General features: G+C 43.7%; 1 protein-coding gene across 1 annotated transcript; it reads right to left on the reverse strand.

The window, feature by feature from the left end:
• Nucleotides 1–2,059: 2,059 nt before the first annotated feature.
• On the reverse strand, nucleotides 2,060–14,230 carry HSP90AB1 (heat shock protein 90 alpha family class B member 1). Its single transcript, XM_053712748.1, has 12 exons — nucleotides 14,087–14,230; nucleotides 9,753–9,899; nucleotides 9,350–9,556; nucleotides 9,022–9,181; nucleotides 5,865–5,998; nucleotides 5,457–5,768; nucleotides 4,830–4,995; nucleotides 4,383–4,573; nucleotides 4,101–4,248; nucleotides 3,214–3,482; nucleotides 2,755–3,088; nucleotides 2,060–2,653 (listed from the first exon to the last, which is right to left on the reverse strand). The coding sequence occupies exons 2-12, from the start codon at nucleotides 9,897–9,899 to the stop codon at nucleotides 2,544–2,546; spliced, it is 2,178 nt and encodes a 725-aa protein (XP_053568723.1). The 5' UTR covers nucleotides 14,087–14,230; the 3' UTR covers nucleotides 2,060–2,543.
• Between the last annotated feature and the right edge of the window lie 11,112 nt (nucleotides 14,231–25,342).

Genomic DNA, 25,342 nt, shown 5'->3' on the forward strand with positions numbered 1-25,342 from the left:
AGTCAGCGTTTGTCACCCCGTTTGGCCTATACCAATTTCGGGTCATGCCTTTCGGGATGAAGAACGCTCCGGCGACCTTTCAAAGGATGGTAGATCGGCTACTGGACGGGTTCCAGGAGTATGCCTGCGCATACCTGGACGATATTGCCATATATAGCCAGAACTGGGCAGAACACCTACAGCATATAGGAGCAGTTATTGACCGTATAGGGGAGGCAGGGCTGACCCTGAAACCTAGTAAGTGCCATATCGGGATGGCAGAAGTGCAGTATTTAGGCCACCGGGTGGGGAGCGGGCACCAGAAACCCGAACCGGCCAAAATTGAAGCTGTTGCTAAGTGGCCCACCCCTAGGACCAAGACCCAAGTACTGGCATTTTTAGGCACGGCGGGGTACTACAGAAAGTTCGTGCCCAATTATAGTGCCCTAGCCAAACCCCTGACTGACTTGACACGTAAGAACCTTCCCCGACAAGTTACTTGGGCCCCAGAGTGTGAGCAGGCATTCCAACAACTAAAGACGGCTCTAACTAATGCGCCTGTACTTGCTGCACCCGATCCAACTAAAAGATTTCTTGTTCACACAGACGCTTCGATGTTTGGAGTGGGGGCAGTGCTGAGCCAAGTTGGAGCAGATGGCGGAGAACACCCCGTAGCTTACTTGAGCCGAAAGTTGTTGCCCCGTGAAGTAAGCTACGCCGCCATCGAAAAAGAATGCCTGGCCGTGGTGTGGGCCCTCAAAAAGTTGCAGCCGTACCTGTATGGACAACCTTTTTCCTTACTCACAGATCACAACCCGTTGGTGTGGCTGAACCGTGTGGCCGGGGACAATGCCAGGCTGCTGCGCTGGAGTTTGGCGCTGCAGCCCTTCGACTACCATCCATTACCGCCCAGGGAAACAAAACGGTAACGCCGACGGGTTGTCCAGACAAACTGAACTTGAAAAGTGATCTGTGAGTGCTTCCCCGGACATCCCCAAGCCGATCCGTTGGGATCAGACTGTGTATGCCGGCTTGGTTCTGGGGGAGCATTGTGGCAAACCTAGCCACTTCTGGACTATAATGTAAGAAAGGTTGTCTATAGGCTGTATTGTGGGCTATGTAGATGTGACAGACCCTTCTGGCAGTACTGAAGGAGTTAAATGTGTTTAGCTTTAAGAAGACTATTCTTGAACGACAAGGTTACTAGTCTCAGCTATTGTGTACTTTCATTAAAGCTAGTGATTACCATTCCATTGTTCAATCACATCTAGAGAGACGACGCCTTAGTGATAAGAAGAGCCAAGTGTGTGTCCTGTGGTTAAGTTGTTATCAGCTTGAGCAAGGTATTCTATTGTATCATGTCAAAAGGCGTGTTCCATCCATCTAATCTACAACATTCTTTTCAACCCCCCATCTGGGAGGTCAGACCTGCATAAATACTAGGCATAGCCTTTTTAATAAAGTTAATTCTGTTTTAAACCTGAAAATTGGCTGGGTCGTGAGTTATTGACTCCCAAACTGTGTTTCGTCCGGTTATTGGGAGTATTTTAATATTGCTCTCCGCTACAATAAGTTTACCTGCAAATTTATACTGTAGTGCCTCGCCATTGACCCTTTATTTTAAGTTTCCGAATTGTATAGCTCTAACTCCCACCACACCTTATGGCTACATCTACATACACCTTTGATTTGTTAGAATGCAAAACTTTAACACTGATCTCCTAGAAGCAAATAAGCTGCTGTGAACTTAGCTGAAATACAATGCCTGTGTTTCTGATGCTAAACACTGATAAGTGGGTGGATCAGACTACTCCAGACAGCATGGCTATGTAAGTAATTGTGCTTATTTTGTAAATTGTAATACTTGCCAGCAATTTTTACTAAGCCCTTTAAGGATATGCACAGAGTTAAACATGTTTTATGGCACTTTAACAGATTAATGCAATAGGATTGTTTTCTAAGTGCAGATGCTTTATGACCCTTTAAACTCTGCCAGAAATAGCTGTAATGAGTATTATGTGTAGGGTAACATCACAAGACAGAACCAACATGAACCTGTTTCTTGGCACTACTCACAAGCTTCAGTGTACAAAAAAGGTCTTTATTTTTGCATAACGTTGCCATTTTACAACCATGAAAAGAAAATCTCACAGGCAGCACAACACAGCGTTACTTTTCAGATAACAGCATTTTATTCTGAAGGATATTCAAAACTTCCTGAACGGAAGAACAAACTTAACCCTTTCCAGGCAGGAAACTCCAACCAGGCAAGGGTTACACCTCTTGGCGCATCATACCCATGGTAACCGCATAAGACCAAGAGGGCCGAGACATGAAAGGAAGGGTTAAATAAACAGCAGAGACATCTGGTAACTCCCTGCATTTAAGGGGAAGGATCTGTTAACACATTAACTGCCAAATGAGCCAGCAGGAAAATTAAACGCTGTAATATTTACAGTTCATGCCAGGAAGGCTTTACAGCCTGAACACCTCCCTGCCAAAGGAGTTGCAGACACAGGGCTGTAGAGGGAAGGGGCAGAGAAGGGGGTTATGAGTCCAAAAAGTTAATCTACTTCCTCCATGCGGGATGCATCCTCATCACCTTCAAGTGGAGGAATGTCTTCTGTGACAGATGGTGTGGTTTCTTCTACTGCGGTCTCATCTTCATCAATGCCTGCATAAGAACAAGTAGTACATGTGTAATATTGTTAGTTGCCTGCTTGATAACCACCCTGAAACTTATAAATCTACATTAGATACAGCACCATGACTTACCCAGACCCAACTTGATCATCCGATAGATACGATTTGAGTGAGTCTGTGGATCGTCCAGAGAGAAGCCAGAGGACAGCAAAGCAGTCTCAAACAGCAGAACAACCAGGTCCTTCACGGCTTTGTCATTCTTATCGGCATCTGCCTTCTGCCGCAGAGTCTCCACAATTGGGTGCTCAGGATTGATCTCCAGGTGCTTCTTTGCCATCATGTAACCCATGGTTGAGTTGTCCCTCAGAGCCTGTGCCTTCATGATCCGCTCCATGTTTGCTGTCCAGCCATACGTACTGGTAACAATGCAGCATGGGGAGGACACAAGACGGTTGGAAATGGTAACCTGGTAGGAATACACAGGATGTTATTATTAAACTGCTTTCTTTTCATCAGTTCTAAACCCCATATGCCCCCCCTCAACCAAGCCAGACTCCCTTGCTAGCACAATCTAACCCATAAGCATCTCACCTTCTCAACCTTCTTGTCCAAGATCTCCTTCATCAGCTTACACAGGCTGTCAAACTTGTTTTTGTTCTCTTCCATTTTCTTCTTCTCATCTTCGTCTTCTGGCAGCTCCAGCCCTTCCTTTGTGACAGACACGAGAGTCTTCCCATCAAATTCCTTCAGCTGCTGCACACAGTATTCATCGATTGGCTCGGTCATGTACACCACCTCAAACCCGCGCTTCCTGACACGCTCCACAAATGCAGAGTTGGCAACTTGCTCCTTGCTCTCACCTGTTGGTGAAAGTGCCAACATCAATTTATATTGCTAGCTAGACAACAGGGAAAAGTGACTCCGGTATAATAGGTCACTCTTGTTTGCCAAAGACAGAAGTTTAATAAAAAAAAAAAAAAAAAAAAAAAAAAAAAAAAAGTTAACCCTCTTAAAGGGACACTCAGGTTAAATTAAATTTTCATGATTCAGATACAGCATGTAATTTTAAACAACTTTCCAATTTACTTCTGTTAAAAAAAAATGTGCACAGTCTTTTATATTTACAATTTTTGAGTCACCAGATCCTACTGAGCATGTGCAAGAATTCACAGACTATACGTATATGCATTTGTGATTGGCTGATTGCTATCACATGGTACAAGGGGAGTGGAAATATACATAACTTTGAAATTTATTATAGAAAATCTACTACTCATTTGATGTCCAGACTAAGTGCTATTGCATTGTCTTGTTATCTTGCATTTGTTGTTTATGCAAATCTAATATGTTGACTGGTCCTTTAATGTCCACACACTCTTAACTCACTTTTTTTTTAATCTAAATTTTTTTATATAAGTGAGCTCGCCAGGAAGTTGTGTAGCTCATGGTCTTTGTCACACCATTTTAGAAGCACTCACCAGTTATGTAGTAGATGCTCTTCTGGTTCTCCTTCATGCGTGACACATATTCTGTCAGGGAAGCCATTTCATCTCCAGTTTGGGAGGTGTGGTAACGCAGGAGCTCAGACAGCCTCTTCCTGTTGGTGGAGTCTTCATGGATCCCAAGCTAAAGAAATGGACAATAGAAGTCATGACTATTGAATTTTAGGGTTGGACAAGGATCCCAGCCATTATCCCATTTGTTTGGGACACAACCCAAGCATAATGCATCTCCCATCAGTACTTAGGGCTAGGCCTCACCTTGAGGTTTTTGGAGAAAGCTTCATAAAATTTCTTGTAGTTTTCTTTGTCCTCAGCCAGCTCAGAGAACAGCTCCATACACTTCTTCACAATGTTCTTGCGGATGACCTTCAGGATCTTGCTCTGCTGCAGCATCTCTCGGGAGATGTTCAGGGGAAGGTCCTCAGAGTCTACCACACCACGGATAAAGTCTGTATGGCAAAGTTACAGTAGGTAAATACCATATGTTCACTAAGTGAAAAGTTATAAAACACTAACCATTTTGCCTGTGATTGCATACAAAAAGGATTGCAAATTAAAAACGTTTAAAAAACCAAAGGAACCTAAAATGTTAGAAATTTATCTCTAAATGATAAAAACACAAATTTTATTCTATATAGAACTTGTTCCTGAAACATTCTCTAACTCCAGAAAAGAGCCAAGAGGCTTTGCACAGGGAAAACTTACTCAGGTACTCTGGTATCAGCTCGTCACAGCTGTCCATGATGAACACCCTGCGTACATATAGCTTAATGTTATTCTTCTTTTTCTTGTTTTCAAAGAGGTCGAAGGGAGCTCGGCGTGGGATGAACAGCAATGCGCGGAACTCCAGCTGGCCCTCAACTGAGAAGTGCTGGTGAGAAAGCACATTAGGGTCCAATCAGCTATGCAGACAAGAATTAAACTAATGATACATTTACATCCAGCCCACGATGTATATTTATCAAGCGCTGTCTGGAGCTTGATGCCCAGTGTTTTCAGTGAGCCTTTAGGCTGGCTGGAAACAGAAGTTATGAAGCAGCGGTCTAAGTACCGCTGCCTATAACCTGTCCGCCTGCTCTGAGGCAGCGGACAGAAAACCAGATTGAGTTGACCCCCTGCTAGTGGCCGATTGGCTGTGAATCTGCAGGGGGCAGTATTGCACTAGCAGTTCACTAGAACTGCTGGTGCAGTGATAAATGCCGAGAGGGTATGCCATCAGCGTTTATCGATGTGCAGCAGACTCCGCTGTATCATGTCCACTCGCACCATAATATGCCATCATGTGTCACCAATAATAAAAAAAAAAAATAAAAAAAAAAAAAAAAAAGTTACCTTAACTGCAAGATGATCCTCCCAGTCATTTGTAAGGCTCTTGTAGAACTCTCCATACTCCTCCTGGCCAATGTCATCAGGATTGCGAGTCCAGATTGGTTTGGTCTTGTTCAGTTCTTCCTGGTCAATGTATTTCTCCTTGATCTTCTTAGTCTTTTTCTTTTTGTCTTTGCTTTCCTCTTCATCATCTGAGCCCACATCCTCTATCTTAGGCTTGTCCTCGCCTCCCTCCTGCTCCTCATCCTTTTTCTCTTCCTCTTTCTCCTCCTCAGCTTCGTCATCGCTGATCTCCTTCTCTCGCTCCTTCTCTAGCTGAGGAAGGTCAGGGGGAGAACAAAAAAAACTTACCATCTATTTTGTCAAGGGGCATGCAATACCCTCCTAAGGGGTTATCCCCAGGGTACTTACATAGAGTGTGATTGGGTACCCGATGAACTGGGAATGTTTCTTCACCACCTCCTTGACGCGTTTTTCCTCCAAATATTCAGTCTGATCTTCCTTAAGGTGCAGAATGACCCTGGTCCCTCTGCCAATGGGCTCACCTGGTAGAGAGGATGTTAAATGTAAGGGATGGTGTTGGAGATTCAACATAGTCACAATTACAAGAAGAGTAAGTTCTATTCATTTGGCTACAAACCTGAAAGGACCCCACTTATGTTATAAAAACTAAGTAAATATGTTTAACAACTGACTGTTCTTAGTATCTTTGTAGAGCATACTTGGGTAATTCTCAGGAGCATGCATGAGTCTTTAGTCCTCTATGGCAGCAGCGTTTAACAATGATTGAATTTGGTTTTATGCACTCTGTATAACCCCTTAATGACAGAGGACGTACCAGGTCCGTCATGGAAAAAACTCCCCTTAATGACAATTGACGTACCTGGTACGTCCTCTGTTAGAAGTGCTGGAAGCGATCATGATCGCTTCCAGGGGATTGTAGTGATGCCTCACTGCAATCCCTTATTTTACACACCGATTCAGAAAGGGCCACTCTGTGGCCCTTTCTGAATCGGTAAGAGCACAGTATGTTTTAAGCTCTTTATATCTCCAATCCTAGTGTAGCAATGTATTTTCGGCCGATTCGGCGATTGGGGGCGGGTGCGCGCGCAAGCAAAATGCCCGCAAGTGAAAAAATAAAATAAAGACAGAGGCAGATGCAGGGGGATCTATGTTGCATAGTAAGGGATCTGGGAGGGGGAGGGAAGTAGATTATTTAGGGGGGGGGGGGGGGGCAGCTACACTACAGAAAACAAATGTTTTAAATAACAAAGTAAAAAAAAAAAAAAAAAAACTATTTTGGGAGGCAAATTGGGTACTGGTAAACAGCTGCCAGTACCCAAGATGGCGGCAAATAGGTAGAGGGGGAGGGGATCAGGGAGGTTGTGGGTTAAGGGGGATCCATCACTGCAGACTGTATGAAAAAAAATAAAAAAATTATTTTTATTTCAGTACTGGCAGACTTTCTGCCAGTACTTAAGATGGCGGTGACAATTGTGAGGTGGGGGAGGGAAGAGAGCTGTTTGAGGGGGGTCAGGGGGTGGGATGTGTCAGGTGGGAGGCTGATCTCTACACTAAAGCTAAAAATTAACCCTACAAGCTACCTAATTAACCCCTTAACTGCTGGGCATATTATAAGTGTGGTGCGCAGCAGCATTTAACGGCCTTATTACCAAAAAGCAACGCTAAAGCCATATATGTCTGCTATTTCTGAACAAAGGGGATCCCATAGAAGCATTTACAACCATGTGTGCCATAATTGCATAAGTTGTTTGTAAATAATTTCAGTGAGAAACCTAAAATTGTGAAAAATGTAACAGTTTTTTTTATTTGATCGTATTTGGCGGTGAAATGGTGGCATGAAATATACCAAAATGGGCCTAGATCAATAATTTGGGTTGTCTACTACACTAAAGCTAAAATTAAACCTAAAAGCTCCCTAATTAACCCCTTCACTGCTGGGCATAATACACATGTGGTGTGCAGCGGCATATAGAGGCCTTCTAATTACCAAAAAGCAAAGCCATATATGTCTGCTATTTCTGAACAAAGGGGATCCCAGAGAAGTATTTACAACCATTTGTGCCATAATTGCACAAGTTGTTTGTAAATAAATTCAGCGAGAAACCTAAAGTTTGCGGAAAAAAAATTGGGAAAAAAGTCAATTTTTTTTTTTATTTGATCGCATTTGGCGGTGAAATGGGGGCATGAAATATACCAAAATGGGCCTAGATCAATACTTTGGGTTGTCTTCTAAATAAAAATATATACATGTCAAAGGATATTCAGGGATTCCTGACAGATATCAGTGTTCTAATGTAACTAGCACTAATTTAAAAAAAAAAAAAAAGTGGTTTGGAAATAGCAAAGTGCTACTTGTATTTTTTGCCCTATAACTTGAAAAAAAAAGCAAAGAACATGTAAACATTGGGTATTTCTAGACTCGGGACAAAATTTAGAAACTATTTAGAATGGGTGTTATTTGGTGGTTGTAGATGTGTAACAGATTTTGGGGGTCAAAGTTAGAAAAAGTGTTTTTTTTTTGTTTTTTCCTCATATTTTATATTTTTTTTTATAGTAAATTATAAGATATGATGAAAATAATGGTATATTTAGAAAGTCCATTTAATGGAGAGAAAAACGGTATATAATATGTGTGGGTACAGTAAATGAGTAAGAGGAAAATTACAGCTAAACACAAACACTGCAGAAATGTAAAAATAGCCATTGTCATTAAGGGTAAGAAAATTGAAAAATGGTCCGGTCATTAAGGGGTTAATGTTACAAAGTTTTGGGGATTGCAGTTTCATTTTGTATTGTAGAAAATAAAATTAATTTCAACTGTCAGGTCTTTTAAAGGCCCAGATGCACTGCTCTTGGAAAGCTAAATCACAGCCATAGTAAAGGGGATAATGCAAGACTAAACTATAAAGCCTATGGATATATTCACAAACTGGAGCGGAGGACAGGCAGGAGTGTGTTCCTCTTGGTATCTTCATTTGAAAAGAGCAGGAATGTAAGCTTAGGAGCCGGCCCATTTTGGCTTAGCACCCTGGGTAGTTCTTGACGATTTCTTTGGTGGTAAAGATTCCAAGAAAACAAATAGGAGTAAATTAGAAACTTGCTGCTCTAAATCATGAAAGACATTTTGAGTTTCATATCCCTTTAAAGACCAAGTTAAAGGGACATGAAAACCAAAAGGTTTATTTCATGATTCAGCCATAGAAGTTATTAGCATTCTATTGGAAACAACTTTCCTCCAATTATCAAATGTGCTTTCTCTTGACATCTTTGTTGATGAAGCAGATGCACTACTGAGATCTAGATTAACACATTGGGTAAGCCAGCAACATGAGGCACATGTGCAGCCACCAATGAGCAGCTCCCGAGCCTACCAAGGTATCTTTTCAACAAAGGATACAAAAAGTCAACTGAAGTAAATAGGAAAGTTGTTTTAAAAAAAATCACACAAAAAAAAAAGTTGTGTTTTTGTGCCCCTTTAACCTCATTTTCTCTGAATTCTCTTGCACCACAAAAGCTTGACCCAAGTCTGAGGGATAATTCTCACCATGGTCTGTGCGGACAGTGAAGGATCCACCAGCTGAGGACTCCCAGATGTACTGTTCATCATCATTGTGTTTAGTGATCACCACAACCTTTTCTGCTACCAGGTAAGCAGAATAGAAGCCCACGCCAAACTGCCCAATCATGGAGATATCTGCACCGGCCTATGGAGAGAGAGAGATGGTCACTGATGGCAAAACCAGAAACTAAAGCATTGAATCTTTTTTTAAACAAAGTGGTTTAGACAGTTAAACAAAAAAAAAAAAAAAAAAAAAAAAAAAAAAACTTAGTCCTGTCAACCAGCGTGAGATGATCTTTCCTAGGGAATTTACCTGCAGAGCCTCCATGAAAGCCTTGGTTCCAGACTTAGCAATAGTTCCAAGGTTGTTGATTAGGTCAGCTTTAGTCATGCCAATGCCAGTGTCCACCAATGTAAGAGTACGTTCCAGGCGATTGGGGATGACATCAATCTTCAGATCCTTGCCGCTGTCCAGTTTAGATGGGTCAGTAAGGCTTTCATATCTGATCTTATCAAGGGCCTGGAATAGACAGACAGATTATATTCTGGGACGGTGCATGCTTGCCTCAATATTATACAACACTAAACCAATCAGATCACACAAAATGATAGCCAACTGGCTTACAGGTGCCTTTGTAACTGATCACTTGCAGTAAACATCTAAAGGCTTTGACATTTATCAAATAAAATACAGTGTGCATATAGCAGCCACTTACATCGGAAGCATTGGAGATCAGCTCTCGCAGAAAGATTTCCTTGTTAGAATAGAAAGTGTTTATAATAAGGGACATGAGCTGGGCGATCTCAGCCTGGAAGGCGAAAGTCTCCACCTCCTCCTCTCCATGATGAACTTCTTCCGGCATCTAAAAATATACATAAAAATCATAATTATATAGCACTATTAAGCTATACTACCATAGTTGCAAATGGCTACAAACTGATTTCACAGCAGATGTCTGCTAAACGGACAGTCTACACTAAAATTGTTATCGTTTAATAAGATTAACACCTTTAACTACCCATTCCCCAGCTTTGCATAAGCCACATTGTTAGATTAATTCACTTTATAACATTCATACCTAAATGTCTGCCTGTTTCTAAGCCACTATAGACAGCCTCTTATCACATGCTTTTTTATTTGCTTTTCACAACAGGAGACAGCTAGTTCATGTGAGCCATATAGATAACCTTGTGCTCACGCCTGAGAAGTTACTTCCGAATTAGCGCACCACATTACTAAATGCAAGTCAATAGATAGTCATGTGAACAGGGAGCTGTCAGAAGATGCTTAGACACAAGGTAAACAGAGGTAAAAAGTATTAATATAACTGTTGGTTGTGCAAAACTGGGGGAATGGGTAATAAAGGGATCATCTCTTTTTAAACAATAAAAATGTTGGCACTGACTGTCCCTTTAGAAGCTACCGGTCAGCATTGGTAGCACCACATGAAAGATTTACTAGGAGTTGTGATGCTCTAAATAACTGCCATGTGCAGCTTATTAAAGGGACAGTCTAGTCCAAAATAAACGTTCATGATTCAGATACGGCATGTAATTTTAAACAATATTCCAATTTACTTTTATCACCAATTTTGCTTTGTTCTCTTGGCATTCTTAATTGAAAGCTAAATCTAGGAGGTTCATATGCTAATTTCTAAGCCCTTGAAGGCCGCCTCTTAGCTCAGAGCATTTTGACAGTTATTCACCACTAGAGGGTGTTAGTGCATGGGTTTCGTATAGATAACACTGCACACGCATGTTAAGTTCCAGGGAGCTAGCACTGATTGACTAAAATGCAACTGTCAAAAGTAAGGAACTAAGAGAGCAGTTTTCAGAGGCAAAATAATCTGAGATAAAAAAAAGTGTATTTATATAACTGTTGGTTATGCAAAACTAGGGAATGGGTAATAAAGGGATTATCTATCTTTTAAAACAAAAATTGTTGTGTAGACTGTCCCTTTAAACCCAAAAATTCTCTCGATTTAGGTAGAACATACTAAACAACTTTCCAGTTATCAAATTTGCTTTATTCTCTTGGTATCATTTGTTGAAAGGTGCCGCAATGCACAACTGGTTTCGAACAGAACACATGGGCGAGCCAATGACAATCGGAATAAATATGCAGCCACCAATCAGCAGCTAGAACCTATCTTTGCTGCTCCTGATATTACCTAGATAAACCTTTCAGCAAAGAATAAGAGAAGGAAGCAAATTAAATAGAAGTAGATTGGAAAGTTGTTTAAAATCACATGCTCTATCGGAATTACAAAAGAAAATTTGGGTTGCATAACCCTTTAATGGTATGACAATATAGTGAGATAAATACGTGCTAATATAGACTACATATGTGCAGCTTATTAATGGTATGACAGTACAGTGAGATAAATACATGCTTATAGACTACGCATGTCATGTGCTGCTTAATAATGGTATGACAATACAGTGAGATAAATACATGCTTATAGACTACGCATGTCATGTGCTGCTTAATAATGGTATGACAATACAGTGAGATAAATACATGCTTATAGACTACGCATGTCATGTGCTGCTTAATAATGGTATGACAATACAGTGAGATAAATACATGCTTATAGACTACGCATGTCATGTGCTGCTTAATAATGGTATGACAATACAGTGAGATAAATACATGCTTATAGACTACGCATGTCATGTGCTGCTTAATAATGGTATGACAATACAGTGAGATAAATGTGCGCTAATATAGACTACGTATGTGCAGCTTATTAATGGTATGACCATATAGAGCGTGTAAAGTCTGGTTAATACACAAACCGTGTGCTAACACAATAGCTCAGGCCTTGTCTACACCAGCCTGAGGGAGGCAGATACTATACCTCTAGCTGTGCATTACACAGTCTGGGGGGGGGGGGGCAGATACTATACCTCTAGCTGTGCATTACACAGTCTGGGGGGGGGGGCAGATACTATACATCTAGCTGTGCATTACACAGTCTGGGGGGGGGGGGCAGATACTATACATCTAGCTGTGCATTACACAGTCTGGGGGGGGGGCAGATACTATACATCTAGCTGTGCATTACACAGTCTGGGGGGGGGGGGCAGATACTATACATCTAGCTGTGCATTACACAGTCTGGGGGGGGGGGGCAGATACTATACATCTAGCTGTGCATTACACAGTCTGGGGGGGGGGGGCAGATACTATACATCTAGCTGTGCATTACACAGTCTGGGGGGGGGGGGGCAGATACTATACATCTAGCTGTGCATTACACAGTCTGGGGGGCAGATACTATACATCTAGCTGTGCATTACACAGTCGGGGGGGGCAGATACTATACATCTAGCTGTGCATTACACAGTCGGGGGGGGGGGGGCAGATACTATACATCTAGCTGTGCATAACAGTCTGAGGAGGGGGGGCAGATACTATACCTCTAGCTGTGCATTACACAGTCTGAGGAGGGGGGGGGGGGGCAGATACTATACCTCTAGCTGTGCATTACACAGTCTGAGGAGGGGGGGGGGCAGATACTATACCTCTAGCTGTGCATTACACAGTCTGAGGGGGGCAGATACTATACATCTAGCTGTGCATAACAGTCTGAGGAGGGGGGCAGATACTATACCTCTAGCTGTGCATTACACAGTCTGAAGGGGGCAGAAGTTATGTTTACAAAGATAGATAATCCCTTTATTACACAACAGTTATACACTTTACCTCTGATTACCTTTATCTAAGACACTTCCTATTATCTCAGTTCCTTTGTCAGACTTATTTTAGCCAATAAGTGCCTTCTCATAAGGCACTCAACAAGCGTGAGCACAACGTTATCTATATGGCACAGCTGAACAAGCACCATCTAGCTGCAAAAAACTGTAAATTAACTGATATAAGAGGCAGCCTTCAAGGGCATAGGAATCATACGCCTACCTAGGTTTAAAGGGACATTAAACTTGCATCTTTTTTCTTGATTCTGATAGAAAATACAACTTTAAACATTTCAATTTACTTCTATTATCTAATTTGCTTCATCCTTAAATAAATTAGAATGCACATGGGTAGCCAATCACACAAGGCATATATGTACAGCAACCAATCGGCAGCTATTAAGCCTATCTAGATATGCTTTTCAGCAAAGGATATCAAGAGAATTAGGCTAATTAGATAGAAGTAAATTAGAAAGTTGTTTAAAAACGTAATCTCTATCTGAATCATGAAAGAAGAAAAAAAAATTGGGTTTCATGTCCCTTTAACCCAAGAGAACAAAGCAAATTTGTTGAAAAGTGACTGGTTAAGGTGTAAAATGACTGCCCTATGCGTGGCCTAGACTGTCCCTTTAATGTGTCGGTGCCACTAGTGACCAGCACAGCTGAGTGAAAAAGGGCACAAAAAGCCAGAGTCGCGGGGAAGCACCGGGCACGCGGTCGTCAAGCCTGAGCCTTTGTCGCTTAGCCGGAAGTGACGCACAAAACATGATGGCGACGCCCATAGAACCGACCACGTGCAGCTAATACATACGTTACCGCTGGCCCCGCCCCCAGAACCGGAGACCCCGTGACAGCCGGCACTTCATACCGCGAACAGATAGAGCCCGAGTAGTGACATCAGCTCCGCACCTTAGCAACACTTCCGGCCCCGCACCCTTAGCAACGGCAGTAACCCGCACCGACCGGCCCTAGCCCAGCACCCCCCACACACTGACTGTCCCGACACCCGCAGTAACCTTAACTACCCCCAGCACCGTATGACTGGCCCAAGGGCCCCCAGCACCGTATGACTGGCCCAAGGGCCCCCAGCACCGTATGACTGGCCCAAGGGCCCCCAGCACCGTATGACTGGCCCAAGGGCCCGCAGCACCGTATGACTGGCCCAAGGGCCCCCAGCACCCCGCACAGTATGACTGGCCCAAGGGCCCCCAGCACCGTTTGACTGGCCCTCAGGGCCCCTAGGCCGCAGTAACCCCTACCTTCCCCGGACAGTATGACTGGCCCCCAGCACCCGCAGTAACCCTTAACTACCCCGCACAGCAACCCTGACCATCCCCATCCCGGTGAGTACCTTGTAGGTTTGCTGCGGTGGATCTGCGTGTCCCCGTGTTGATGAATGAAGAGAAGAACAGTGGCTAAGTCGAACGCTTTATATATGAGGCGGAGCACGGGGACAGATCCTTCCGCGAGTAACAACTGCCTTGGCCGGGACTATTTATCTTGTGTCACTATGTGTAATTGTGTATGTGAGGGTGTGTAACTGTATGTGGTGTCACTGTTTGTGTGTAACTGTATGTAATGTCACTGTGTGTGTGTGAGACTGTAATTGTATGTGGTGTCACTGTGTGTGTGAGACTGTAATTGTATGTGGTGTCACTGTGTGTGTGAGACTGTAATTGTATGTGGTGTCACTGTGTGTGTGAGACTGTAATTGTATGTAGTGACACTGTGTGTGTGAGACTAATTGTATGTGGTGTCACTGTGTGTGTGAGACTGTAATTGTATGTGGTGTCACTGTGTGTGTGAGACTGTAATTGTATGTAGTGTCACTGTGTGTGTGAGACTAATTGTATGTGGTGTCACTGTGTGTGTGAGACTGTAATTGTATGTAATGTCACTGTGTGTGTGAGACTGTGTAACTGTATGTAATGTCACTGTGTGTGTGAGACTGTAACTGTATGTAATGTCACTGTGTGTGAGACTGTAATTGTATGTGGTGTCACTGTGTGTGTGAGACTGTAACTGTATGTGGTGTCACTGTGTGTGTGAGACTGTAATTGTATGTGGTGTCACTGTGTGTGTGAGACTGTAATTGTATGTAATGTCACTGTGTGTGTGAGACTGTAATTGTATGTGGTGTCACTGTGTGTGAGACTGTAATTGTATGTAATGTCACTGTGTGAGACTGTAACTGTATGTTGTGTCACTGTGTGTGTGAGACTGTAATTGTATGTGGTGTCACTGTGTGTGTGAGACTGTAACTGTATGTGGTGTCACTGTGTGTGTGAGACTGTAACTGTATGTAGTGTCACTGTGTGTGTGAGACTAATTGTATGTGGTGTCACTGTGTGTGTGAGACTGTAATTGTATGTAATGTCACTGTGTGTGTGAGACTGTAACTGTATGTAATGTCACTGTGTGTGTGTGAGACTGTAATTGTATGTGGTGTCACTGTGTGTGTGAGACTGTAACTGTATGTGGTGTCACTGTGTGTGTGAGACTGTAATTGTATGTAATGTCACTGTGTGTGTGACTGTAATTGTATGTGGTGTCACTGTGTGTGAGACTGTAATTGTATGTTGTGTCACTGTGTGTGTGAGACTAACTGTATGTGGTGTCACTGTGTGTGTGAGACTGTGTAATTGTATGTGGTGTCACTGTGTGTGTGAGACTGTAATTGTATGTAATGTCACTGTGTGTGTGTGAGACTGTAATTGTATGTGGTGTCACTGTGTGTGTGAGACTCTGTAACTGTATGTGGTGTCATTGTGTGTGTGAGACTGTAATTGTATGTAATGTCACTGTGTGTGTGAGACTAATTGTATGTGGTGTCACTGTGTGTGTGAGACTGTAATTGTATGTGGTGTCACTGTGTGTGTTAGACTGTAATTGTATGTGGTGTCACTGTGTGTGTGTGAGACTGTAATTGTATGTGGTGTCACTGTGTGTGTGAGACTCTGTAACTGTATGTGGTGTCACTGTGTGTGTGAGACTGTAATTGTATGTAATGTCACTGTGTGTGTGAGACTGTAATTGTATGTAATGTCACTGTGTGTGTGAGACTGTAATTGTATGTGGTGTCACTGTGTGTGTGAGACTAATTGTATGTAATGTCACTGTGTGTGTGAGACTGTAATTGTATGTGGTGTCACTGTGTGTGTGAGACTGTAATTGTATGTAATGTCACTGTGTGTGTGAGACTGTAATTGTATGTGGTGTCACTGTGTGTGTGAGACTGTAATTGTATGTAATGTCACTGTGTGAGACTAATTGTATGTGGTGTCACTGTGTGTGTGAGACTGTAATTGTATGTGGTGTCACTGTGTGTGTGAGACTGTAATTGTATGTGGTGTCACTGTGTGTGTGAGACTCTGTAACTGTATGTGGTGTCACTGTGTGTGTGAGACTGTAATTGTATGTAATGTCACTGTGTGTGTGAGACTGTAATTGTATGTAATGTCACTGTGTGTGTGAGACTGTAATTGTATGTAATGTCACTGTGTGTGTGAGACTGTAATTGTATGTGGTGTCACTGTGTGTGTGAGACTGTAATTGTATGTAATGTCACTGTGTGTGTGAGACTGTAATTGTATGTAATGTCACTGTGTGTGTGAGACTGTAATTGTATGTGGTGTCACTGTGTGTGTGAGACTGTAATTGTATGTAATGTCACTGTGTGTGTGAGACTGTAATTGTATGTAATGTCACTGTGTGTGTGAGGCTGTAATTGTATGTGGTGTCACTGGGTGTGTGAGACTGTAATTGTATGTGGTGTCACTGGGTGTGTGAGACTGTAATTGTATGTGGTGTCACTGTGTGTGAGACTGTAATTGTATGTGGTGTCACTGTGTGTGAGACTGTAATTGTATGTAATGTCACTGTGTGTGTGAGACTGTGTAACTGTATGTAATGTCACTGTGTGAGTGAGACTGTAACTGTATGTGGTGTCACTGTGTGTGTGAGACTGTAATTGTATGTGGTGTCACTGTGTGTGTGAGACTGTAATTGTATGTAATGTCACTGTGTGTGTGAGACTGTGTAACTGTATGTGGTGTCACTGTGTGTGTGAGACTGTAATTGTATGTAATGTCACTGTGTGTGTGAGACTGTGTAACTGTATGTAATGTCACTGTGTGAGTGAGACTGTGTAACTGTATGTAATGTCACTGTGTGTGTGAGACTGTGTAACTGTATGTAATGTCACTGTGTGAGTGAGACTGTAACAGTATGTAATGTCACTGTGTGTGTGAGACTGTAATTGTATGTGGTGTCACTGTGTGTGTGAGACTGTAACTGTATGTGGTGTCACTGTGTGTGTGAGACTGTAATTGTATGTAATGTCACTGTGTGTGTGAGACTGTAACTGTATGTAATGTCACTGTGTGTGTGAGACTGTAACTGTATGTAATGTCACTGTGTGAGTGAGACTGTGTAACTGTATGTAATGTCACTGTGTGTGTGAGACTGTGTAACTGTATGTAATGTCACTGTGTGTGTGAGACTGTAATTGTATGTGGTGTCACTGTGTGTGTGAGACTCTGTAACTGTATGTGGTGTCACTGTGTGTGTGAGACTGTAATTGTATGTAATGTCACTGTGTGTGTGAGACTGTAATTGTATGTAATGTCACTGTGTGTGTGAGACTGTAATTGTATGTGGTGTCACTGTGTGTGTGTGAGACTGTAATTGTATGTAATGTCACTGTGTGTGTGAGACTGTAATTGTATGTAATGTCACTGTGTGTGTGAGACTGTAATTGTATGTGGTGTCACTGTGTGTGTGAGACTGTAATTGTATGTAATGTCACTGTGTGTGTGAGACTGTAATTGTATGTAATGTCACTGTGTGTGTGAGGCTGTAATTGTATGTGGTGTCACTGGGTGTGTGAGACTGTAATTGTATGTGGTGTCACTGGGTGTGTGAGACTGTAATTGTATGTGGTGTCACTGTGTGTGAGACTGTAATTGTATGTGGTGTCACTGTGTGTGAGACTGTAATTGTATGTAATGTCACTGTGTGTGTGAGACTGTGTAACTGTATGTAATGTCACTGTGTGAGTGAGACTGTAACTGTATGTGGTGTCACTGTGTGTGTGAGACTGTAATTGTATGTGGTGTCACTGTGTGTGTGAGACTGTAATTGTATGTAATGTCACTGTGTGTGTGAGACTGTGTAACTGTATGTGGTGTCACTGTGTGTGTGAGACTGTAATTGTATGTAATGTCACTGTGTGTGTGAGACTGTGTAACTGTATGTAATGTCACTGTGTGAGTGAGACTGTGTAACTGTATGTAATGTCACTGTGTGTGTGAGACTGTGTAACTGTATGTAATGTCACTGTGTGAGTGAGACTGTAACAGTATGTAATGTCACTGTGTGTGTGAGACTGTAATTGTATGTGGTGTCACTGTGTGTGTGAGACTGTAATTGTATGTAATGTCACTGTGTGTGTGAGACTGTAACTGTATGTAATGTCACTGTGTGTGTGAGACTGTGTAACTGTATGTAATGTCACTGTGTGAGTGAGACTGTGTAACTGTATGTAATGTCACTGTGTGTGTGAGACTGTGTAACTGTATGTAATGTCACTGTGTGTGTGAGACTGTAATTGTATGTGGTGTCACTGTGTGTGTGAGACTCTGTAACTGTATGTGGTGTCACTGTGTGTGTGAGACTGTAATTGTATGTAATGTCACTGTGTGTGTGAGACTGTAATTGTATGTAATGTCACTGTGTGTGTGAGACTGTAATTGTATGTGGTGTCACTGTGTGTGTGTGAGACTGTAATTGTATATAATGTCACTGTGTGTGTGTGAGACTGTAACTGTATGTGGTGTCACTGTGTGTGTGAGACTAATTATATGTGGTGTCACTGTGTGTGTGAGACTGTAATTGTATGTGGTGTCGCTGTGTGTGTGAGACTGTAATTGTATGTGGTGTCGCTGTGTGTGTGAGACTCTAACTGTATGTGGTGTCACTGTGTGTGTGAGACTCTAACTGTATGTGGGGTCACTGTGTGTGTGAGACTGTAATTGTATGTTGGGTCACTGTGTGTGTGAGACTCTGTAACTGTATGTGAGGTCACTGTGTGTGTGAGACTGTAATTGTATGTGGTGTCACTGTGTGTGTGAGACTGTAATTATATGTGGTGTCACTGTGTGTGTGAGACTGTAATTGTATGTGGTGTCGCTGTGTGTGTGAGACTGTTATTGTATGTGGTGTCGCTGTGTGTGTGAGACTCTAACTGTATGTGGTGTCGCTGTGTGTGTGAGACTCTAACTGTATGTGTGGTCACTGTGTGTGTGAGACTGTAATTGTATGTGGGGTCACTGTGTGTGTGAGACTGTAATTGTATGTGGTGTCACTGTGTGTGTGAGACTCTGTAACTGTATGTGGTGTCACTGTGTGTGTGAGACTGTAATTGTATGTAATGTCACTGTGTGTGTGAGACTGTAATTGTATGTAATGTCACTGTGTGTGTGAGACTGTAATTGTATGTAATGTCACTGTGTGTGTGAGACTGTAACTGTATGTAATGTCACTGTGTGTGTGAGACTGTAATTGTATGTGGTGTCACTGTGTGTGTGAGACTGTAACTGTATGTGGTGTCACTGTGTGTGTGAGACTGTAATTGTATGTAATGTCACTGTGTGTGTGAGACTGTAATTGTATGTGGTGTCACTGTGTGTGAGACTGTAATTGTATGTTGTGTCACTGTGTGTGTGAGACTGTAACTGTATGTGGTGTCACTGTGTGTGTGAGACTGTAATTGTATGTGGTGTCACTGTGTGTGTGAGACTGTAACTGTATGTGGTGTCACTGTGTGTGTGAGACTAATTATATGTGGTGTCACTGTGTGTGTGAGACTGTAATTGTATGTGGTGTCGCTGTGTGTGTGAGACTGTAATTGTATGTGGTGTCGCTGTGTGTGTGAGACTCTAACTGTATGTGGTGTCACTGTGTGTGTGAGACTCTAACTGTATGTGTGGTCACTGTGTGTGTGAGACTGTAATTGTATGTGGGGTCACTGTGTGTGTGAGACTAATTATATGTGTGTAAGACTGTGTAACTGTGTAATGTTCAGTGGCAGCAGCACATAAATCTTGGTACAATGTTCAGTGGCAGCAGGATACAAGTTTTGGTACAGTGTTCAGTGACAGCAGGACACACGTCTTGGTACAGTGTTCAGTGGCAGCAGGATACAAGTCTTGGTACAGTGTTCAGTGGCAGCAGGACACAAGTCTGGTACAGTGTTCAGTGGCAGCAGGACACAAGTCTTGGTACAGTGTTCAGTGGCAGCAGGACACAAGTCTTGGTACAGTGTTCAGTGGCAGCAGGACACAAGTCTTGTTACAGTGTTCAGTGGCAGCAGGACACAAGTCTGGTACAGTGTTCAGTGGCAGCAGGACATAAGTCTTGGTACAGTGTTCAGTGACAGCAGGACACACGTCTTGGTACAGTGTTCAGTGGCAGCAGGACACAATTCTTGGTACAGTGTTCAGTGGCAGCAGGACACAAGTCTTGGTACAGTGTTCAGTGACAGCAGGACACAAGTCTTGGTACAGTGTTCAGTGGCAGCAGGATACAAGTCTGGTACAGTGTTCAGTGGCAGCAGGACACAAGTCTTGTTACAGTGTTCAGTGGCAGCAGGATACAAGTCTTGGTACAGTGTTCAGTGGCAGCAGGACACAAGTCTTGGTACAGTGTTTAGTGGCAGCAGGACACAAGTCTTGGTACAGTGTTCAGTGGCAGCAGGACACACATCTTGGTACAGTGTTCAGTGGCAGCAGGACACACGTCTTGGTACAGTGTTCAGTGACAGCAGGACACAAGTCTGGTACAGTGTTCAGTGGCAGCAGGACACAAGTCTTGGTACAGTGTTCAGTGGCAGCAGGACACAAGTCTGGTACAGTGTTCAGTGGCAGCAGGACACAAGTCTGGTACAGTGTTCAGTGGCAGCAGGACACAAGTCTTGGTACAGTGTTCAGTGGCAGCTGGACACAAGTCTTGGTATAATGTTCAGTGGCAGCTGGACACACGTCTTGGTACAGTGTTCAGTGGCAGCAGGACACACGTCTTGGTACAGTGTTCAGTGGCAGCAGGACACAAGTCTTGGTACAGTGTTCAGTGGCAGCAGGACACAAGTCGGTACAGTGTTCAGTGGCAGCAGGACACAAGTCTGGTACAGTGTTCAGTGACAGCAGGACACACGTCTTGGTACAGTGTTCAGTGGCTGCAGGACACACGTCTTGGTACAGTGTTCAGTGGCAGCAGGACACAAGTCTTGGTACAGTGCTCAGTGGCTGCAGGATACACGTCTTGCTACAGTGTTCGGTGGCAGCAGGACACAAGTCTTGGTACAGTGTTTAGTGGCAGCAGGACACACGTCTTGGTACAGTGTTCAGTGGCAACAGGACACAAGTCTTGGTACAGTGTTCAGTGGCAGCAGGACACAAGTCTTGGTACAGTGTTCAGGGGCAGCAGGACACAAGTCTTGGTACAGTGTTCAGTGACAGCAGGACACAAGTCTTGGTACAGTGTTCGGTGACAGCAGGACACAAGTCTGGTACAGTGTTCGGTGGCAGCAGGATACAAGTCTTGGTACAGTGTTCAGTGACAGCAGGACACACGTCTTGGTACAGTGTTCAGTGGCAGCAGGACACAAGTCTTGGTACAGTGTTCAGTGGCAGCAGGACACAAGTCTTGGTACAGTGTTCAGTGGCAGCAGGACACAAGTCTTGGTACAGTGTTCAGTGGCAGCAGGACACAAGTCTTGGTACAGTGTTCAGTGGCAGCAGGACACAAGTCTTGGTACAGTGTTTAGTGGCAGCAGGACACAAGTCTTGGTACAATGTTTAGTGGCAGCAGGACACAAGTCTTGGTACAATGTTCAGTGGCAGCAGGACACAAGTCTGGTACAGTGTTCAGTGGCAGCAGGACACACGTCTTGGTACAGTGTTCAGTGGCAGCAGGACACAAGTCTTGGTACAGTGTTCAGTGGCAGCAGGACACAAGTCTGGTACAGTGTTCAGTGGCAGCAGGACACAAGTCTGGTACAGTGTTCAGTGGCAGCAGGACACAAGTCTTGGTACAGTGTTTAGTGGCAGCAGGACACAAGTCTTGGTACAGTGTTCAGTGGCAGCAGGACACAAGTCTGGTACAGTGTTTAGTGGCAGCAGGACACAAGTCTTGGTACAGTGTTTAGTGGCAGCAGGACACAAGTCTTGGTACAGTGTTTAGTGGCAGCAGGACACAAGTCTGGTACAGTGTTTAGTGGCAGCAGGACACAAGTCTGGTACAGTGTTCAGTGGCAGCAGGACACAAGTCTTGGTACAGTGTTCAGTGGCAGCAGGACACAAGTCTGGTACAGTGTTCAGTGGCAGCAGGACACAAGTCTGGTACAGTGTTCAGTGGCAGCAGGACACAGTCAGGAAGTCACTTTACATTAGACAACCAGCACTGTCTGAGCCTGTCCTGATGATGTGCAGTCAGGAAGTCACTTTACATTAGACACCCGGTATTGTCTGAGCCAGTCCTGATAATGTGCAGTCAGGAAGTCCTGTTACATTAGACACCCCCGTGTTGTCTGAGCCAGTCCTGATAATGTGCAGTCAGGAAGTCCTGTTACATTAGACACCCCCGTGTTGTCTGAGCCAGTCCTGATACTGTGCAGTCAGGAAGTCCTGTTACATTAGACACCCCGTATTGTCTGAGCCTGTCCTGATAATGTGCAGTCAGGAAGTCCTGTTACATTAGACACCCCGTATTGTCTGAGCCTGCCCTGATAATGTGCAGTCAGGAAGTCACGTTACATTAGACACCCCGTATTGTCTGAGCCTGTCCTGATAATGTGCAGTCAGGAAGTCACGTTACATTAGACACCCGGTATTGTCTGAGCCTATCCTGATAATGTGCAGTCAGGAAGTCACTTTACATTAGACACCCAATATTGTATGAGCCAGTCCTGATAATGTGCAATCAGGAAGTCATGTTACATTAGACACCCCCTATTATCTGAGCCTGTCCTGATAATGTGCAGTCAGGAAGTCACGTTACATTAGACTACCCGTATTGTCTGAGCCTGTCCTGATAATGTGCAGTCAGGAAGTCACGTTACATTAGACACCCGGTATTGTCTGAGCCAGTCCTGATAATGTGCAGTCAGGAAGTCACGTTACATTAGACACCCAATATTGTCTGAGCCAGTCCTGATAATGTGCAGTCAGGAAGTCACTTTACATTAGACACCCAATATTGTCTGAGCCAGTCCTGATAATGTGCAATCAGGAAGTCATGTTACATTAGACACCCCGTATTGTCTGAGCCTGTCCTGATAATGTGCAGTCAGGAAGTCACGTTACATTAGACACCCCCTATTATCTGAGCCTGTCCTGATAATGTGCAGTCAGGAAGTCACGTTACATTAGACACCCGGTATTGTCTGAGCCAGTCCTGATAATGTGCAGTCAGGAAGTCACGTTACATTAGACACCCAATATTGTCTGAGCCAGTCCTGATAATGTGCAATCAGGAAGTCATGTTACATTAGACACCCGGTATTGTCTGAGCCTGTCCTGATAATGTGCAGTCAGGAAGTCACATTACATTAGACAACCAGCACTGTCTGAGCCTGTCCTGATAATGTGCAGTCAGTAAGGCACGTTACATTAGACAACCAGCCCTGTGTGAGCCTGTCCTGATAATGTGCAGTCAGGAAGGCACGTTACATTAGACAACCAGCACTGTCTGAGCCTGTCCTGATAATGTGCAGTCAGTAAGGCACGTTACATTAGACAACCAGCACTGTCTGAGCCTGTCCTGATAATGTGCAGTCAGGAAGGCACGTTACATTAGACAACCAGCACTGTCTGAGCCTGTCCTGATAATGTGCAGTCAGGAAGTCACTTTACATTAGACAATCAGGCTGACTGAGCCTGTCCTGATAATGTGCAGTCAGGAAGTCACGTTACAATAGACACCCCCGTATTGTCTGAGCCTGTCCTGATAATGTGCAGTCAGGAAGTCACATTACATTAGACACCCGGTATTGTCTGAGCCTGTCCTGATAATGTGCAGTCAGGAACTCACTTTACATTAGACACCCCGTATTGTCTGAGCCTTTCCTGATAATGTGCAGTCAGGAAGTCACGTTACATTAGACACCCCGTATTGTCTGAGCCTGTCCTGATAATGTGCAGTCAGGAAGTCACTTTACATTAGACACCCCCTATTATCTGAGCCTGTCCTGATAATGTGCAGTCAAGATGTCCTGTTACATCAGACACCCCGTATTGTCTGAGCCTGTCCTGATAATGTGCAGTCAGGAAGTCATGTTACATTAGACACCCAATGTTGTCTGAGCCTGTCCTGATAATGTGCAGTCAGGAAGTCATGTTACATTAGACACCCCGTATTGTCTGAGCCTGTCCTGATAATGTGCAGTCAATATGTCCTGTTACATCAGACACCCCGTATTGTCTGAGCCTGTCCTGATAATGTGCAGTCAGGGAGTCATGTTACATTAGACACCCAATGTTGTCTGAGCCTGTCCTGATAATGTGCAGTCAGGAAGTCATGTTACATTAGACACCCCGTATTGTCTGAGCCTGTCCTGATAATGTGCAGTCAGGAAGTCACGTTACATTAGACACCCCGTATTGTCTGAGCCTGTCCTGATAATGTGCAGTCAGGAAGTCCTGTTACATTAGACACCCCATATTGTCTGAGCCTGTCCTGATAATGTGCAGTCAGGAAGTCACGTTACATTAGACACCCCGTATTGTCTGAGCCTGTCCTGATAATGTGCAGTAAGAGATCATGTTACTTTAGGATCCCGGTATTGTCTGAGCTTGTCCTGATAATGCGCAGTCAGGAAGTCACTTTACATTAGACAATCAGCACTGTCTGAGCCTGTCCTGATAATGTGCAGTCAGGAAGTCACGTTACATTAGGCACCCGGTATTGTCTGAGCCTGTCCTGATAATGTGCAGTCAGGAAGTCACGTTACATTAGACACCCGGTATTGTCTGAGCCTGTCCTGATAATGTGCAGTCAGGAAGTCACGTTACATTAGACACCCCCTATTATCTGAGCTTGTCCTGATAATGCGCAGTCAGGAAGTCACTTTACATTAGACAATCAGCACTGTCTGAGCCTGTCCTGATAATGTGCAGTCAGGAAGTCACGTTACATTAGGCACCCGGCATTGTCTGAGCCTGTCCTGATAATGTGCAGTCAGGAAGTCACGTTGCATTAGACACCCCGTATTGTCTGAGCCTGTCCTGATAATGTGCAGTCAGGAATTCACTTTACATTAGACAATCAGCACTGACTGAGCCTGTCCTGATAATGTGCAGTCAGGAATTCACTTTACATTAGACAATCAGCACTGACTGAGCCTGTCCTGATAATGTGCAGTCAGGAAGTCACGTTACATTAGACAACCAGCACTGTCTGAGCCTGTCCTGATAATGTGCAGTCAGGAAGTCACGTTACATTAGACAACCAGCACTGTCTGAGCCTGTCCTGATAATGTGCAGTCAGGAAGTCACGTTGCATTAGACACCCCGTATTGTCTGAGCCTGTCCTGATAATGTGCAGTCAGGAA

Source organism: Bombina bombina, chromosome 4 (assembly GCF_027579735.1).
Source record: "Bombina bombina isolate aBomBom1 chromosome 4, aBomBom1.pri, whole genome shotgun sequence".
NCBI lineage: Eukaryota > Metazoa > Chordata > Amphibia > Anura > Bombinatoridae > Bombina > Bombina bombina.

Excerpts from the sequence above, each read along its gene's own strand:
- HSP90AB1 (XM_053712748.1), bottom strand. The coding sequence starts at position 9,899 with ATGCCGGAAGAAGTTCATCATGGAGAGGAGGAGGTGGAGACTTTCGCC. Across the intron at positions 9,557-9,752 it reads TGATCTCCAATGCTTCCGAT|GCCCTTGATAAGATCAGATA; the intron begins GTAAGTGGCTGC and ends TGTCTATTCCAG. Across the intron at positions 5,999-9,021 it reads CACTGTCCGCACAGACCATG|GTGAGCCCATTGGCAGAGGG; the intron begins GTGAGAATTATC and ends CCTCTCTACCAG.